Source organism: Nanorana parkeri, unplaced genomic scaffold (genome assembly GCF_000935625.1).
Source record: "Nanorana parkeri isolate BGI_ZX_2015 unplaced genomic scaffold, ASM93562v1 scaffold303, whole genome shotgun sequence".
Lineage (NCBI taxonomy): Eukaryota > Metazoa > Chordata > Amphibia > Anura > Dicroglossidae > Nanorana > Nanorana parkeri.
Window position 1 is genome coordinate 126,554 of NW_017306571.1, and position 16,117 is coordinate 142,670.

The 16,117-nt window shown below is 40.0% G+C and overlaps 1 protein-coding gene across 1 annotated transcript in view; it reads right to left on the minus strand.

Annotated features, from left to right (window-relative positions):
- Positions 1-7,453, minus strand: part of SERPINI2 (serpin family I member 2) — a 24,935-nt gene extending 17,482 nt beyond the window's left edge. Inside the window, exons 1-2 of the mRNA XM_018557788.1 lie at positions 7,106-7,453; positions 689-919 (exon numbers count right to left, since the gene is read on the minus strand). Of these exons, the coding sequence (XP_018413290.1) occupies positions 689-919; positions 7,106-7,367 (493 nt within the window). The 5' untranslated portion in view covers positions 7,368-7,453. The remainder of the gene's footprint in view (positions 1-688; positions 920-7,105) is intronic.
- Between the last annotated feature and the right edge of the window lie 8,664 nt (positions 7,454-16,117).

Sequence of the window (16,117 nt, forward strand, 5' to 3'; positions counted from 1 at the left end):
CCCCCTCCACATGTCTCCACCCCTTCATCATGTCTCCACCCCTCCTCATGTCTCCACCCCCTCCACATGTCTCCACCTCCTTCACATGTCTCCACCCCTCCTCATGTCTCCACCCCCCTCCCCCAAAACCCCCCCCCCCCCCCCCAAAAAAAAAAAACAGGATAACAAGGCCAGTGCTCAATCCATAGCTGAGAGACAGTCCACAAGCCAGAGTGGAGGGGAGAGAGGTGAGCCCTGGCCACCAGGGGAGTGGGGATCAGGTAAGTAAAAGACCTTTACACCATACCCTTAGACATTATCATTAGCGCCACTGCAAGGGTAGCTTTTTTCACCTGGAGATTTAATGCAGTTTGCAAGAAAAATATTATAATACAAAAAAGTTTAAAATGCAGTTTTTTACTTGAACCAATGGACTCCTATGTTAGGCCTAAAACAGCAACAACAACTGCTGTGCTAGGAACAGTTGAAAAGTATTTGATAGGCTAGTTTCTTACTTTTTTCCCAGTTTTGATTGGCATTATGCTAGTGGCATTGTATTAAGCTCAAACAGCGATGTATTACTATGCTAAAATCTGCTTTGCTTCAAGCACAGGCATCTTTGCAAGTCTATTTTATATCAAATAAAGCAATATCCCTACCTACAACAAAACACTACTATTTATTTATCTCCACAGAATATATAGATTACCATTTGTTTGTCTTTCTACAAATGCACTTATTATTTTGGCAGATGCTTTCAAATCTTGGAAATTCACCAGCTTTATTTCACTCTTGAAAAAATCCCTGTTGCTATGGAGATACTGCTCCTTCACGTGGAAGCCTTCTTGAAGGTAGAGGGCATTTGCGAGATTAAATGCAAATTCTTTATTTTCTTCGGAAATGACAGAAACCAGCTTTCGGAGCCCAGAAAACTCTTCACCTAAAGACAGAGATTTTTGTATTAGTAAATTTTAATGATGAAAATAAGGCTATACAAAGTAGAGGAAACTTTCCGAATGAAAGCATATCATTGACAATGGGTTCTCTTCCCTTTACCTCGGCATCACACAGTATAGCCGACTCTATAAATGCTGCTCCAGTTACAGAATGTGACAATGCAGTTGAGGATTGTTTTGTATTAAATGTAATTGGCTGTGTAAGAAATATGGTGGTACAAAATAATGTTTGTAGCAAAGATACAATTAGCTTGCTCTCTTTCTCTCCTATGGGAGTCGCACCACAATTGAGAACAATGACAAGTATTTCTGTTGAACTGCAAAGAGAGGAAGGAGTTCATTTATTAATCCGTGAGAAAAAGTGCCCATATCAGAGCCCTTCTAAAAGGAAATCTATCCGTACAGAAGTCATAAAGCGGCTGGCAATACATGGTTTGAAAGCTATGTGTTTGATCTTTGTCCATACTATGTTAGATGAACAGCTACCTTGTAGATTCTACTTTAACTTAAACACTGTGCAGTGAAATCAAAGAAACACATTTACCATTGATTGAAAGTAGAACTGAAGCATTTTTAGATTTGGATAGAGTAAGGGATGGTTATACCCTCTGTCTAGCCTTTTTGCTATCTGTCCCTTATTAGGGGGAATTCTCTTCACTTCTTGTACTATAGCCAAGGCCACCCCTTTAATAAAGCATCTCCTTGGGTCATGTGGAGCATGGCCGCTCTGATGCACAATGTTTACAGTGTGCCTGCCACCTCCTTTCCAGCCAGAGCTTCCCAGGCAGGCCCGGATTCCCCACAAGGCCACCGAGGCCCGGCCTCGGGGCGGCTGGGCGCAGAGGGGCGGCAGTACCCCTTCGGTTCTACTGAACCGAAGGGGTCCTGGGGCCGAAGCTAGCCGAAGGATCGGCCGAAGCTACGGCCAGATCCTTCAGCAGCTTCCTGAATAGACCCCAGAGTCTTTTTCTGTCTCCCCTGTTATCAATGAACAGGAATCCTTTATGAGTGTTCCTGTTCATTGATAACATAGTATGTTTACTATAACCACAATCATGAATGAACAGGAAGTGATGTAGATGTGATGTAGATCACTCCCATTCATTCATAATTGAGGATACAGTAACCATACCATATCCTCAATTATCTACAAACACTCAGCGATCACTGATCGCTGAGTGTTTGCTCTTGCTTTCCTCTCTGACACGATGTCACAGGAGACTGAGCGAGTGGTGCAGGGAGAAGAGCCCAGCCTCCTGTGACAGCGTGGGCTGTCTCCGCCCCCACACCGCTCTGCGGGACTGTGATAGGCGGCTGAGCGGTGTGGGAGGAGAGACACCGGCCACTCACGGTGGTCTCCTCCCGCAGCGCTTGGCCGGCTGTCACTTTCTCTCCTCCCTGCTGGGACAAAGAGCACGCCCAGTGGGGAGGAAAGAAATCATGGCTGTGCCAACAAAACGGTAGGAAAATGGAACTTTCGGCATTTAGCCAAAAGTGCTATTTTCGGCCAGCGGTCAGCGCCCCCCCTTCAGCTTTACGCCCGGGACCATCGCACCGGCTGTCCCCCGGTTGTTACGCCACTGGTGGTAGTTGTGAGGTGAGGTAACCAAACCTGTAAGTGTTACTTTACTGCAGCAGAGAAAGATCATGTCTTCTGCCCTACCAGACAGGACCATGCTGCTGCATTCGGGAGCTGAATTAACAGGAACACAAACCTTTTGGCAGGTAGTCAGTTCTTCATATGGTATATATTTTATTGGCATAGTTAGCTGTTTGCCTGGAGTTTAGATTTAATTTTGATGCCTCAGCAAAACATCTGTACAACTGCATCCACCATGGAGAATAAGAGACTGTCCATAACATGACCCAGTCCATAAGTTACAAAATGTTCTGCTGCTAAAGAGTTTATTTACTGGCCAAATGGTTTAAATATGAAAAGTAATGAGGAGCCCATGAGCCAAGTATTCTGTATCCAAGTGGATGGATTGTGTTGAAGAGCTTGGACTAATTCTGTGGCGGAGGTCACCATTACACACAAAGGCCTTATGTATAAAAAGTCATAATCAACAGTTTCTGTGTTTTTTGATCACCTTAATATGAATGGAAAAAAAAAGTTACTCCAGGTACATGTATAATGCCTGTGATCACACTTTTATCAGGCAGCACAGATTAAAGGCAAAATGCAAGGTGTCAATCAGATTGCCAACCAATTTAAACAAGACCCTCCCCCCTCCACCCCTGCCTCTGACAGCTTCTCCACTGTAAATCCCACTGACCACCAGAAAAATGGGTGCTTACTTACCACAAAGAAGGCACAATGAGCAGGAAGAGGACACACAGAGCAGTAAAGGGGCATAATGACCATAAGGGGGACACAATGACCACCCATGTTATGGGGGAAAAACACCACTGACCACCAACAGTTATAGGAAACTCTCCATTGGCCACCAACAGTTATAAGAAAACTCTCCATTGACCACCAACAGTTATAGGGCACACACCACTGACCACCAACATTTAAAGGACACTAACCACCCACCACCACCATAGGTGGTGTACTGTTCTGGCATTTTAGGGTCTCAAAAAATTAAATAGGCAGTCAGTACATTTGGCTTTTTTTCCCCAGAACTTTTGGTAATTTTTCCATTATATAATATAATTTAATTTGCTAAAATGTTGTGTGACAGATCATTGTCAGTCAAACTATCAAAGCATTGAAAAATGGTCTGGTAATGAAGCAGTATATGCAGGCTAGTACTGAAGTGGTTAAACATTTATATGGCAGCTTTATAAATATTCCCACTAGGAACAAGAGCACCACATATAGCCAATACATTTATGGCTCATGATGGGCCCCTCAAATCATATCAAATTTGGATTGATTTTGTGATTTAATGTGACAAACACTGTGACCTATAATGAATAGATTGACCTATTTCAGCAATCTGTCACATCTGCAGAAGTATTTGCTATTCTTTCTTATACATTTCCTAGACAATGGCTTTATGACAGGAGGCTCTGAATATATGAATGCCATATAAAAGACTAAAAGACCAACATCTCTTACAAGGCCTTCTGACATTCCCTTGTGGTCATATTATTAACAGTATTTTTTACAGAACTTTTCTCCCGAAAACATACTAAATGTGAGAAATTATTGTAAAAGTATAGCTGATGAATCCTGCAAGCTTAAATAAATCCCACAAGACCGAAAAAACAAGTACAGCTGATGTCTTCTTTTTTTAATACGATGACAGCGTATCTAAACCCAAAGGCAAACATTTATTTTGTTGCAGCTTACCAATTCTTAGATGTGGTGACTGCATTGGGTTTTTTCTTAGGCTTCTTTCCATTATTTTCACCTGGTGATCCTCCCTCTGCTATTTTCCAACTTATTTTAACAGACTAAACTATCCAGCAACAGAGGTTGAGAAAAACCATTTAACACTGACAGGGTGCTTACAGTGGTCAGCTTTTATTTATTTATGTAAAAACTGTATCCCTTAAGGGGAAAAAAAAACCAGTTGCTGCAATTGCTTAAAAAGTGTTAGTTGGAGTTCAGATTTAATCTATTAGTCAAGTCCAACTAAATCTGCTAATCCATCTAACAATACCCTCTCCAAAGGGTGACAATGCTGCTGTCCAAAGGTGGCTTGGTTCCTCCTCTATAGAGTGGAGCCACCCTAAGATAGGAAGTGTGTTACTGGCCAGATCACCAGGTGTAAAAATAGGGAAAAGGCCTGAGAAAAAAAAACTAATGCAGCCATCACATTTAAGAATTGGGAAACTGCAATACATAACATTTTTGTTTTTAGGTTTATATATTAGGTTTATATACACTTGAAGCTTTTCAGCCAGACAAGGGAAATACACTCAACAGAGTTGCATGTAAAAAGGCATTTGCAACATATACTAAACTAAGAAGAAAAAAGAAAACAAAAAGTTGAAGGTATTTTCAATATAGTATATCCTTGTGATTAATATATTGTGAATCAAAGCATGAGGTACCTTTATTATATAAATAATATAATATACTGTATAATGATGTACTGTAAGTAGTATTATATAAGTAGTTCCACATCTTCAAAGGCTAATTATTGACACATGGCTCAAAATATTTCACTAACAAAATCTTTAAAAGATAAAGAATGGATCAGTGCTCAAAAATGAAACAAAATTAAATGGCTTGTTAAGACAACCACAGGTGTTTTCCTGTATTAAAATTATACTTTTATTTACTGCCAATGTCTTCTTATGACCCTATTCATTACTGTAGACTGAGCAGAAACCCCTTGTTTGCAGTAGTCTACACACCCTCTCTATACACAGCAGTGAAATCATTATCCCTTAAACATGAGATATTTTACACATGGCTTTCAATGCAGTAATGATAGGCTTTTTTCTTATAAACAGTACCAATTTCATGATACAAAATTTTATAGACTTTCCAGATCAACAAATTTTAGTATTTTTTAACCCAGTTTGGATGAGGACACCCCCCTCCAACCGTTCAAGCCACCAATTAGCTCTACCTGTGTTGAGTATGGTTTAGGTTTACCCTTTGAATTCTTACAAACACATACGGCAAAGGCAGAGTTACCTGCGGGATACTGACATTACTTGGCAACTAGAGCATAAGACATTCTTTATTTGTGGATAATTAATGTGCAGCTGGACCTAAAAAATGGAAGATTTGCCACATTATAGGGAACATTTTTATAAATGGTAAAGTAGAACTGAAGCCAAACTTTTTGTTCAATTTTAAATAAGGGAGGGTTAGCTTTTTTTGGCATCTGTGTCCCATTGGAGAGATTTCCTTTTACATCCAATCGCCACAACAGAAAGCAAGAGCAAATCCCTGCAACGTGAAGGAAATACCTGGTGGTCAGCAGGGTCACCAGAACTAGTGCCCCTATTGAAACTAGGGTCCTCATTATATACCTGTTTTGATCATAACCCACAATTTGGAGCTTTCTATTACTTTTGCTTTCATTGATAAAGGTCACAAACAGAGATGGTGATTCTCCCTAATGGGGACACAAGCAGCAATAAAAACCTGACAGGTGCTCTAATCCCTCTCCACTCTTTCCAAAACTAAAAAATGTTTGGGCTTCAGTTGCACGTTAATTGTGCCAAAGTAGTACCCTAAAAATGTATGTTTTGCATGGAATCCATTCTAATAAATAGCATTGCACTATCTGGCTTGTGAGGGTGCATAAGCACTCATGTTTCTACAGCTTCATGACTGTATATCTGCACTATGAGAGCTAAAGCACTGCTGTCTCCGTTGCTGTTCTCAGGAGATAATGAGTAAGATTCACAGGGTTATTCACAACAGGGTGAAGGGTTTGGAGAAGGCAGGAGAAGTGAACAATCTAGGCCAAAATAGCTGATTTGGAAAAATTCTCCAATTCAGCTGACTTTCCAGTTCAGCTATGTTGTCTTAGATTGTTCACTTCTCCTGCCTTCTCCAAACTCTTCACCCTTTTGTTAATAACCCTGTTAGTTATGTCCTTTCTGTGACGCTCACTGTTTCCCTTGCTGGAGACTTTGACTTGAGGAAGCACAGCCCTGCCTCTACCAAGGTGGCTGACTCATGATAGTAAGACAGAAATGGGAAAAAGATCATCTGCAGAGAGACCATGGGCAATGTTGGTGACTAGTCCTTTTCTCTCTATAGTTTTTTTTTTTTCTTTTGGGGGGGGTTGTATAGATTCCAGGATTCTGTTCCTCTTTAATGCCAATCACGTATGATTAGGTTGGTTTGTACTGTTTCCAGTAGCAATGTGTTTGGAATTCAAAGGCAAATATACTATTTGTTTCAATGTAGGAAGTCAGTCAGACATCATAGACAGACAAGGCTGTGAACAGATAGTACAGTCAGTCCCACAAAGACCATTACTAAATCCAATTTTTGAATGTATTCAACTATGATTGATATCCTGTCCAAAGATGATTACAAAACAAATAGGTTGCAGTTACAAACCCATCTTTCTCATTTCTCCTGAGCTCTGTGCTCACAAATAGCCCACCAATACATGAATAATCCTGGCTTTAGAGAGGACTGACCCTATTTGCTGTCAGTACAAAGAAGCATTGATTAGCCTTCTTGTATCTAGCAAACGGCATGCAGAAAGTGTGGATGTGGGATTAATAAAATGTAGACTCACTTTCTTGATTTCCCTGCAGTTTTAGAACTTCTTTTATTTGTTGAGATGTTGCTCCTCTCGCTCCCAGTTTTATCATTCCTAGAATCAAAGTAGCACCAAGTGGGGAAAAAATAATGTTCTCTTCTGTGTCAACTGAACGTATTGCCTGGTGCAGATCCACAGCAAATTCAGTAATAGTGTCTCCCCAGAGCCTTGGAGCTGCGCTGGTTACACTAACTCCAGCCAGAGTCACAGCAAACAGCAGTATAAGGGGTCTCTTCATTGTAATGCAATCTCCAAATATTCTTCTGGGTTCTGATAATGAGAGGACACAGTTAAAAAAAAGAAGCAACAAAGGTAGCCACAGGATTGCTAAATTACTTTTATTCTCTAAACACTTGCTGAGTTCAAAGTAGATGTAAACCCTAACTGAATGATATTTAGTTTGCTAAAGTACTGTGTATCATAAGCACATGCTATTTAAAAAGAAGTACTAATCTTAGTGCTGCTGATTTCCTGGAGTCTCATAGCAGCCAACTCTTGTCTATATGCATGCTCTTCACCAAAGGCTGCATGGCATTCCTCAGGCCGAGTTTCCTGATGGTGACAACAACAGACCGTGCCTGCATAATTTGTGTCAAAACAACCAATTGTAATCTCCAATTGTAAGCCTGCACGACAGGGTGACAAGGCAGGAGCACAACAGTAATAAAATGCGCTCACCCTATTTATTAAATGTTAATATTTTTTCAATAAAAGATGCAGATCTCAAAATATTGAAAATTACTTTTTAAAGTACATTAACATGTTAAAGTTTATATGAGATTTTAGTGATTGAGTTTACATATGCTTTAAACTGAGATTCAAAGTAAAAAAACTGTATTTTACCATTAATTGTTCAAGCTATTTTCTTGATCATTTGGCCTTGTACAGGTAAGTTACATACGAGGGGTAAAACACAGTCATGAGCTAAAGCAGTTAATGCAAATTGCGTGTGCGCTGTAGTGACTGTGCTATGATCACTTATACAGATGCATCCTTATTCTTTACACTCTGCTAACATGATGTGCGTTCTTTCATGTGGTCCTAAAGACTACATACTTGGAGAGTCCCCAAACTTTCAAAACAAAGTGCTGGTTCACTGTCCTTCAGATTATAGGGGGGTCAGACTGTGACCAGTGGGAGTAGAAAATGTTCCAATGTCAGTGAAATAAACAATGCCCCAGGCTCAGTGGTCAGTTGTAGTAAAAAAAAAAGCTTCTGTGGTCATCAGGAGGACGAATAGTGTCCATTGTTGGTGTCAGTAAAAGGAATAGTGCCCCATCACTGATATCAATAGAAAAAATAGTGCCCTATCAGTGGTATAATTTGGAGAAATTGTGCTCCATTGCAGGTGTCAGTGGGAGACGTAGATAGTGCCCTATCAGTGGTCTCAGTGGGAGAGATAGTGCCCTATCAATGGTGTCATTTGTAGAAATTGTGCCCCATTGCAGGTGCCAGTGGAAGAAATAGTGCTCTATCAATGGTATCAGTGAGAGAAATAGTTATCTATCAATGGTACAATTTGGAGATATTATGCCCAATTGTTGGCGTTATTGGAAGGAATTGTACCCTATCATTTGTGTCAGAGGGAGAAATAGTGCCCTACCATAAGTGTCAGTGGGAGCAATTGTGTCCAATTGTTGGTGTCAGTAAAAGGAATAAGTTACAATCCATGTACCCATTGCACTCCTAACCGCTCGTCCATCAAAGTGCTCAGTAGTCAACGGATGGCCACCATCACAATCATGCAGAAAGATATGGACACCGGCACTCCAACAGTAAATAGAATATGTCTATTTAAAGACGTACATGCATAAAAGTATAGTACACTTAGTGCGACAGGATCGTCACACAGAATCCCCTGTGCTCCCCCGAAACGTCGCCCTAAGTGTACTATACTTTTATGCATGTACGTCATTAAATAGAGATATTCTATTTACTGTTGAAGTGCGTATTCTATTTACTGTTGGAGTGCCGGTGTCCATAGCTTTCAGTAAAAGGAATAGGACCCCAAGGGCCGGTTAAATGCAAGCAAAGGGTCACATCCAGCCTGTGGGTTCACAGCTCAGCCTCACCTAAAACTATGTTGGTGTGATTTATGCTTGTTAATGCATTATATGCTATCTTCGTCAAGTAGAAAATAAGTACATGTCTTCAACTTTTTTGCCAGTACGGTCACAACAGAGCACGGTGCCAGAGCAGAGAATGACTACATACCCTGCAATATCAGAAAAACAGAAACTGCTGTTTATGGCTACAACGTGAATATGCTCCTGTATATGAAGGTACATGAATAGCTGTATGATTTATATGGAACATACATTTTACATGCTTAATAACATTTTCAAGAATGTTAACTAACATACTTTATAATGCAATTATAGTCATGCTGTACAACAGCACATAGTAATGACTATGCAGTCATGCATTGGCCTGACCTTGAGTACTCCTACATATATACTGGTCAAAATGCATTGCATTACATTAAACTAATTTGAGCTAATTCAGTAATGCAGCAATTACAGTGAAAATACTGTACACCCTCAGAAACCAAACTTCCATTAGCTGAAATCAGAACAGTAAAATGCATCAAAACATCCTGGTTGCTGTGGGTTATTTTACTTTGCATATTGTACTTTTCCATACAGAATAAGCCCACCTACCTTAATTCATATAACGCACAGAACGAGACTTCAGAAATCTTTTCTGTATCTGCTCTGCTACATATTTTTGGATTATAGGATACTCACTTGTACAACAGCTCAGCATTTCCCCTGACAAGAAAAGTAAATGTCTCTGAATGTAGAGGGAACAAGAACAGCAGTTTAATCTGTCAGGCCAGTGATTAATTTCTAAAATGTCAGAGTATGTTTGTTGACATAGCTATCTCGAAACATTTAAAACCAAGCTAAAATTTTACTTTAGAAGATAAGTGTAAATTTTGTACTCGTATTATGTAATAAACACTGTTAAACCTGAACAAATTTCAGTTGCTGTAATAAGAAGAAAGTTTATGGAGGTTAGTTTGAACTTTTTATGAGCTAACAGTTATTCATGGATCGCATTTTAAAGAGGATTCTGAGTTTCTGATGGAAAGCAGTTAGCCTCTTTTCCCTTTTAATGATGCCCATTACTGGACTTCTAACTTCTGTTTATTTAGATCCATGCTGAAAATGAATGTATGCATTGTTCTTTCCATAACAAATGTACTTTTACATTTTGAGGACAGATAGTCCTGGGCTTAACCACCAAGAACCTGTAGGACTGATGGATCACTTTTAGTATGGTCTCCATTCTTTGGAGGCCCTGCCAGGACCACAGCTCCAGTCATGCATCCCCCAATGACAAGGATCTAGAAATCATCTGAAACAGATCTGGGTATAGATTACCCGGTAGGCAAATGCATAAGCTACACAACAGTTTTTACCTTTTGGTTAGAGAGTGAGACTAAGTAAACAGAAACGTGGTGGAGTCACCACAGAGTAAGTATATTAGTCAGAATAGGCAATGGCAGAAAGAAAGTCTGTGGAGGTAGCAGAACTCAGGAAATGATTGCTGAACTCAAGAAACAATTGTGATAGGGGAAGTGTAGGCACATGGTTTATTTAGAAACCATACCACATCTAGTTTGATTACATTCATTTGTATAGACTTCACTCTTTTTTGACCATGTTATATGCTAATTATTAGTAAAATAATAAACAGAAGACTCCAGAAGAGGTTGCATGCTGTCTGCTTTACAAATGTAAGTACCGTAGGCCTGTAAAGTGCATATAGTAGCACCAACCTTTCTATAGAGAAAAAGATAATGTGTGCACAATATTTATGATACCATTCTGCTTCCTATTTTCCACTTCTGGATCTGGATTTACCCATAAGCATCCAAATCTGGATAGATAGTGCAAAAACAAAAAGGAAAAAACACAAATAGTACATGATGACTTCTGGGGTTGCCCTTTCATACCATGCAGCCAATGAGACCAGCCCAGAACAATCTTTTGATAAATATAGCTCTGAGTGGAGGGACAAAAGGTAGGTATTCTGGAGAATTTTGTGAAGAGAAGCCAATGGCCAGAGCCTGGTGGACCTCAAGGAAGTCAAAGCAACAGCCTAGGTCCCAGAGGATTACGAGGTGCCCAGATGATTGTATATGCTCTCTTTTATCACCCAACTTCATCCTTAGTGAACTCTAGCCTCTTCGGTGCCCCTGAGGAAATCGATGCAACATAATGAGTAAGGCGGAGTTCAAGTGACGTTACAGAGAGTGGAACAGGAAGAGATACGAGAGTGTTGAACACTTCATATGGATTCATTTTTGCAGTCCATTCCTTCTCTAAGAATAAATATTATGCTGAGTGCACCAGTTCACTGCACACATTTACACATACGTGTTTTGTATATTTGTTTTTTTTATAAATAATGTTTTAAATGGGGAGCACCATGTATTTTATCCTTATTTCCCTCTATGAGATTATATAATAACCACTGGATAGAATAGGAGACAAACACACCATCAAGTTTTTTCCCCCTGAAGTTGGGAAACAAGCTTACTGAGACCTAAAATAGTCATTAGGCCCAAACTTTGAGGTGAGAAGTGTGTGTTAAAGGGGTGATAGAATTCACCAGGAATCATCTTTGTTACATATACATAGAGCACGATGTGGGGATTTACATGTGAGTATGAAGTTTTGGTTCACTGGAATAGTATTATCTTGTTATTATATACAGTATATCAGGGCTCAAAATTTCAAGTCCTGAGCTACTAGCCAAGCCTTCAGAGTTACTCGCCACCAGTTGCCCCACCTAACCCCTAGCCTGCCCAACCTTAACTCCACCCCTAAATACACCCTTCTAAATTATATTATGAAATTACACTGTTAAATGTTTTATTCAGAATAAAGTTACAAGAATAAATATTAACAACAGCAACTGTTGAGAGATGCTGAGAGCCCCAGTGATCACCTGAGAGCACTACTAGCCACCTGAAGGAAAATAAGCTTAGGGCTCCCGCCGATTCTGCATTATGGTGACTTCTATAATTATTTCATTATATATTACAATGTAATAATAATAGAAATAAATAAATGCACAATAAATGCACTTTAAATATCCCAAAACAATCCCCCACTCCCTCCCCTCACATCCACTCACAACCAAAATTTTATACAGAAATGCAGAATGGCACCAGCTATAGAGGACTACAACTTCCAGCAACACTTTATACAGAAATGCAGAATGTTAACGGCTATAGAGGACTACACCTCTTAGCAACACTTTATACAGAAATGCAGAATGGTAACGGCCATAGAGGACTACAACTCCCAGCAACACTTTATACAGAAATGCAGATTGATTCCATCAGTTATAGAGGCCAAAAACATGTCACAGAACACACAGAACATAGGCACATAGATGAAAGCATCACTTTTCCGGCTCTTTTCAGGTGGCTGCTCGCTGGGTCCGCCCGGCCGAGGCCCCAACGCTGCCCCATAGTGTGCCTGCAGGCTGCTCTGCAGTACAATTATGTACTTTCACTTCCTTGCTCCCTCCCGGACTTCTCCCAGCTCCTTCCTCACTGCCGGACGGCTTGCGCCCCCACCTTCTCTTCCCCTTTTCATGCCACCTTACTCACCCTCACTTTATTTCCACTCACCAAATGCGAGCAGGCGAGTGGAAATTTTGAGTCCTGCAGTATATAGTTAAGTTGAAGACATGAATAATTATGGCCTTTATAAGATATGCACTTGTTATTATTTGATGATTATGTACATTGATTTATGGTTTAAAATAATGGTTTGTCTTTTAATTACACAATAACAGACCTGTTCTGCATGGCTGTACCCCATCGGTTTGTCCTAAGGCTGAGTTCACACCTAGGCGTATTGAATATGCGCGTTTGTCGCGTGGTTCGCGTCGTGCGTTTTTACCACGATTCACGGTAAAAAAAATATCTATGTGTCCCCAAAAATGGTATAAAATTAATTTCAGTACAGCGTTGCATGACGGAATAAACGTCAGTCAAAGTACCACAGCGCTGAATACTGAAAAATGGCCTGGCCAGGAAGGGGGTCTGAACACCTGGTATTGAAGTGGTTAAATAGGCTCTTACCAATACTATGCACAGAAAGCAGTTGCAGGGAGAGACAGCAGATGACAAATATGGCCCTGCTTTCCAGAGATGGAAATATTAGAATGCTAAGTAAAAATTGCTTTTCTAAAGCTTTCTTCCAGAGATCTGCAAGTATTACTATATAAATAAACACACACATTTGTCTGGAAGATGCAGGATAATAGATATGCTACATTTTGCTCATTTCTGGTAAATGACTAGACTTGGGTACCAGTACAGCCACTAGGTGGAGCTCATATATGCATCTTCTAAAGAATAGCAAGGAGTACTGCAATTTTTTCTAGTGCTCTATTTAAATTTGCCATTTAATGTTTCTTCCTCACTTAAGAAAATGTAGGAGTAAAGTTAGTATATCTGTCTCTGCTTTTAGTGTTGTGCCAGCAATATACTGTCTTTGTTGACTATCATTTGCTTCCTCCCAGTTATTCAGTATAATCGAGTATGATTCAGTATAATCATTGCTTTTTTTTACATAGAATGGGTATAAGCTAATTTGGGCAGAAGGGGGATACCTTCCTTTTTATTTTGTCTTTATTTTGCACTCTATTTCTGCATGGTTACCCGTATACAGCAGTATGTGACCTTAAAGCTCCAGTGTGTGAAATATCAAGGCTACTATTGCTTAAATGTCAGTACCTGGTTATTAGTCATTTGACCCAGAAGCATGAGAAAAGAAAATGAGACATTTTCCCAAAAGAGACTATTTATAAATCTTCCACCCAACCATACGAATGGGTGAATGTCGTTCCTATGTTCCTCGACTCCATCTACTGTCGGGAATGTCGTACAAACAGCATTTGCCCACCATATGGCTGGACAGAAGATTTTTAAATCAGCCCCTTAGTGTCTCTTATGTCTTATTTATCCCTATTAAGTAGGACTCTTAACCCTCCTTCTACCTAAACGGCCTACATAACCTGACTTTAAAATGTAATCCTTACAAGCAGGCTTTAAGAACTACTATTTTGCCCTCCAGCCATGCAACATCCATGAGCTTGCACCAACATATTCTTCCGCTTTCCGTATCTTCATCCATTCTGATTTGCCAGGATTATGCAACTCTGGTGCTTGTCCAGTGTCATGAACCCTGGCTGTAACTGTCACAAACCGTGGTTGTAGACCTTCTGCTCTAAACAACTGTCCCTGAAAGTGGAGTCTAAGAGATAGCTGCTATGCCAGCAGGGTCACTAGGTTCCATTAGGTCACTCAACAGTTACTCCTAGACGTGGAGGAGGGTAGGTGCCTGGAAAGCTGTACAGATGGCTGTGTAGAAACAGTGACGAGTAGTGCACTAGTGGCACAGATATCAAAGATGGTGAAAGGTGATTCTGAGACAAGGTTGGTTATGTAGCTTAGGACAGAGTTGTGGATGGCTTTGTATGTTGTTGTTAGCATTTTCTATTTTATTCATTGGACAACTGGATGTCAGTGGAGTGATTAGCAGATAGGGGTGACAGACACTGGGCGGTTGATTAGTCTGGCAGCAGAATTCATGATAGACTAAAGAGGGGATAGTCGGTGTAGAATTAGACCAACAAGAAGTGAGCTGCAATTGTCAGAGCGAGAAATAACAAAGGAGTGAATTAGTAGCTTGGTGGTGTCGTTGGTTAAGAAGGGCATATTATGAAAATGTTACGTACGGAGGTGAAGGTGGCAAGATTTGGAGAGTGATTGGATTTTGGGATAAAAAGACAGGTCAGAGTCCAGGATTAAATTAGGACCCTGGCATGAGGAGAGGGACTGATAGTTGTATTATTGACCCTGGTGGAAGAGGCGAGGGAGGGGGCACAGGTGGAGGAAATATCATAAGCTCAGTTTTAGAAAGATTTCATTTTAGGAAGTGGTGTGACATTGGTACTGATATGTCAGTTAGTAAATTAGTGATATGCAAGAAGACTGAAGGGGTGAGGTGAGGAGTAGAGATATAGATTTGGGTGTCATCAGCATAGAGATGGTATATGATTGCCATATGATTGTTTCTTACATAATGGATAAGGATGTTTTAAACAGCAATTTTTGAATGTTTAGGAAGCAGGACCCAGACCCATCATAAGTAACAGTACTGCTGAACCCCTCTAACCTCCAGTGATCCCCGTACATACCAGCAAAGCTCCAGGCACAGGAAGTCAGCCATGAAAAATGCTAAGAAATTCAAAAAAGAAAATCAAAAATATTTTCTTGTACTGCATCATTGAATACTCCCACTGCTTGAAGTACGTATTCTTACCCTGTAAGGAGTCATCCAAATTCTAAACAATGCTTATAATTTGAAGCAATGTTTGCTATCTGAATGCTAGCCAAAGTCTTGACAACTTTGCTATCAGTTTTGGAGCTTTCTCTAAGCTATCAAACTCTGTCTGCCATCTGGCACTCATGGTTTCATTTATTTCTCAGTTCTGAATAACCAGACAAACCAGCCTGTGGTGGAAATCAATAAAAACCAATTCAGTGCTAATTAAATATGTTATTTTAATTGATTTCCATGTCAATTTTGGTCGCTCAAAAGTGGAACTGATCAAACCTTGGGTGCTGCTGTGGCTGAACATTCATAGAGGCTGCAAAAACTACCAATAAAACCAACAAGTGTATGGCTGGCATTATAGCGTAATGTGATAATATAATGGTTTTCAGGTAATTTTATGTATTTTTTAAAGATAATACTTTTTCCAAATGATGATTCCCAAAACACTATGGATTAACTGAAAAGTGCACAATAGTAGTTGTCTCATTTTAGGCAGATGTTTTTTACAGCAAGCTCAGATGGAGCTTTATGGAGGGAGGTGGAGTCATGGGAAGGAGTCAGTTCTCTGAGTTCAACTCATCCACCTGTGTGTACATTTCAACTTGAGCTACTGAGCTCT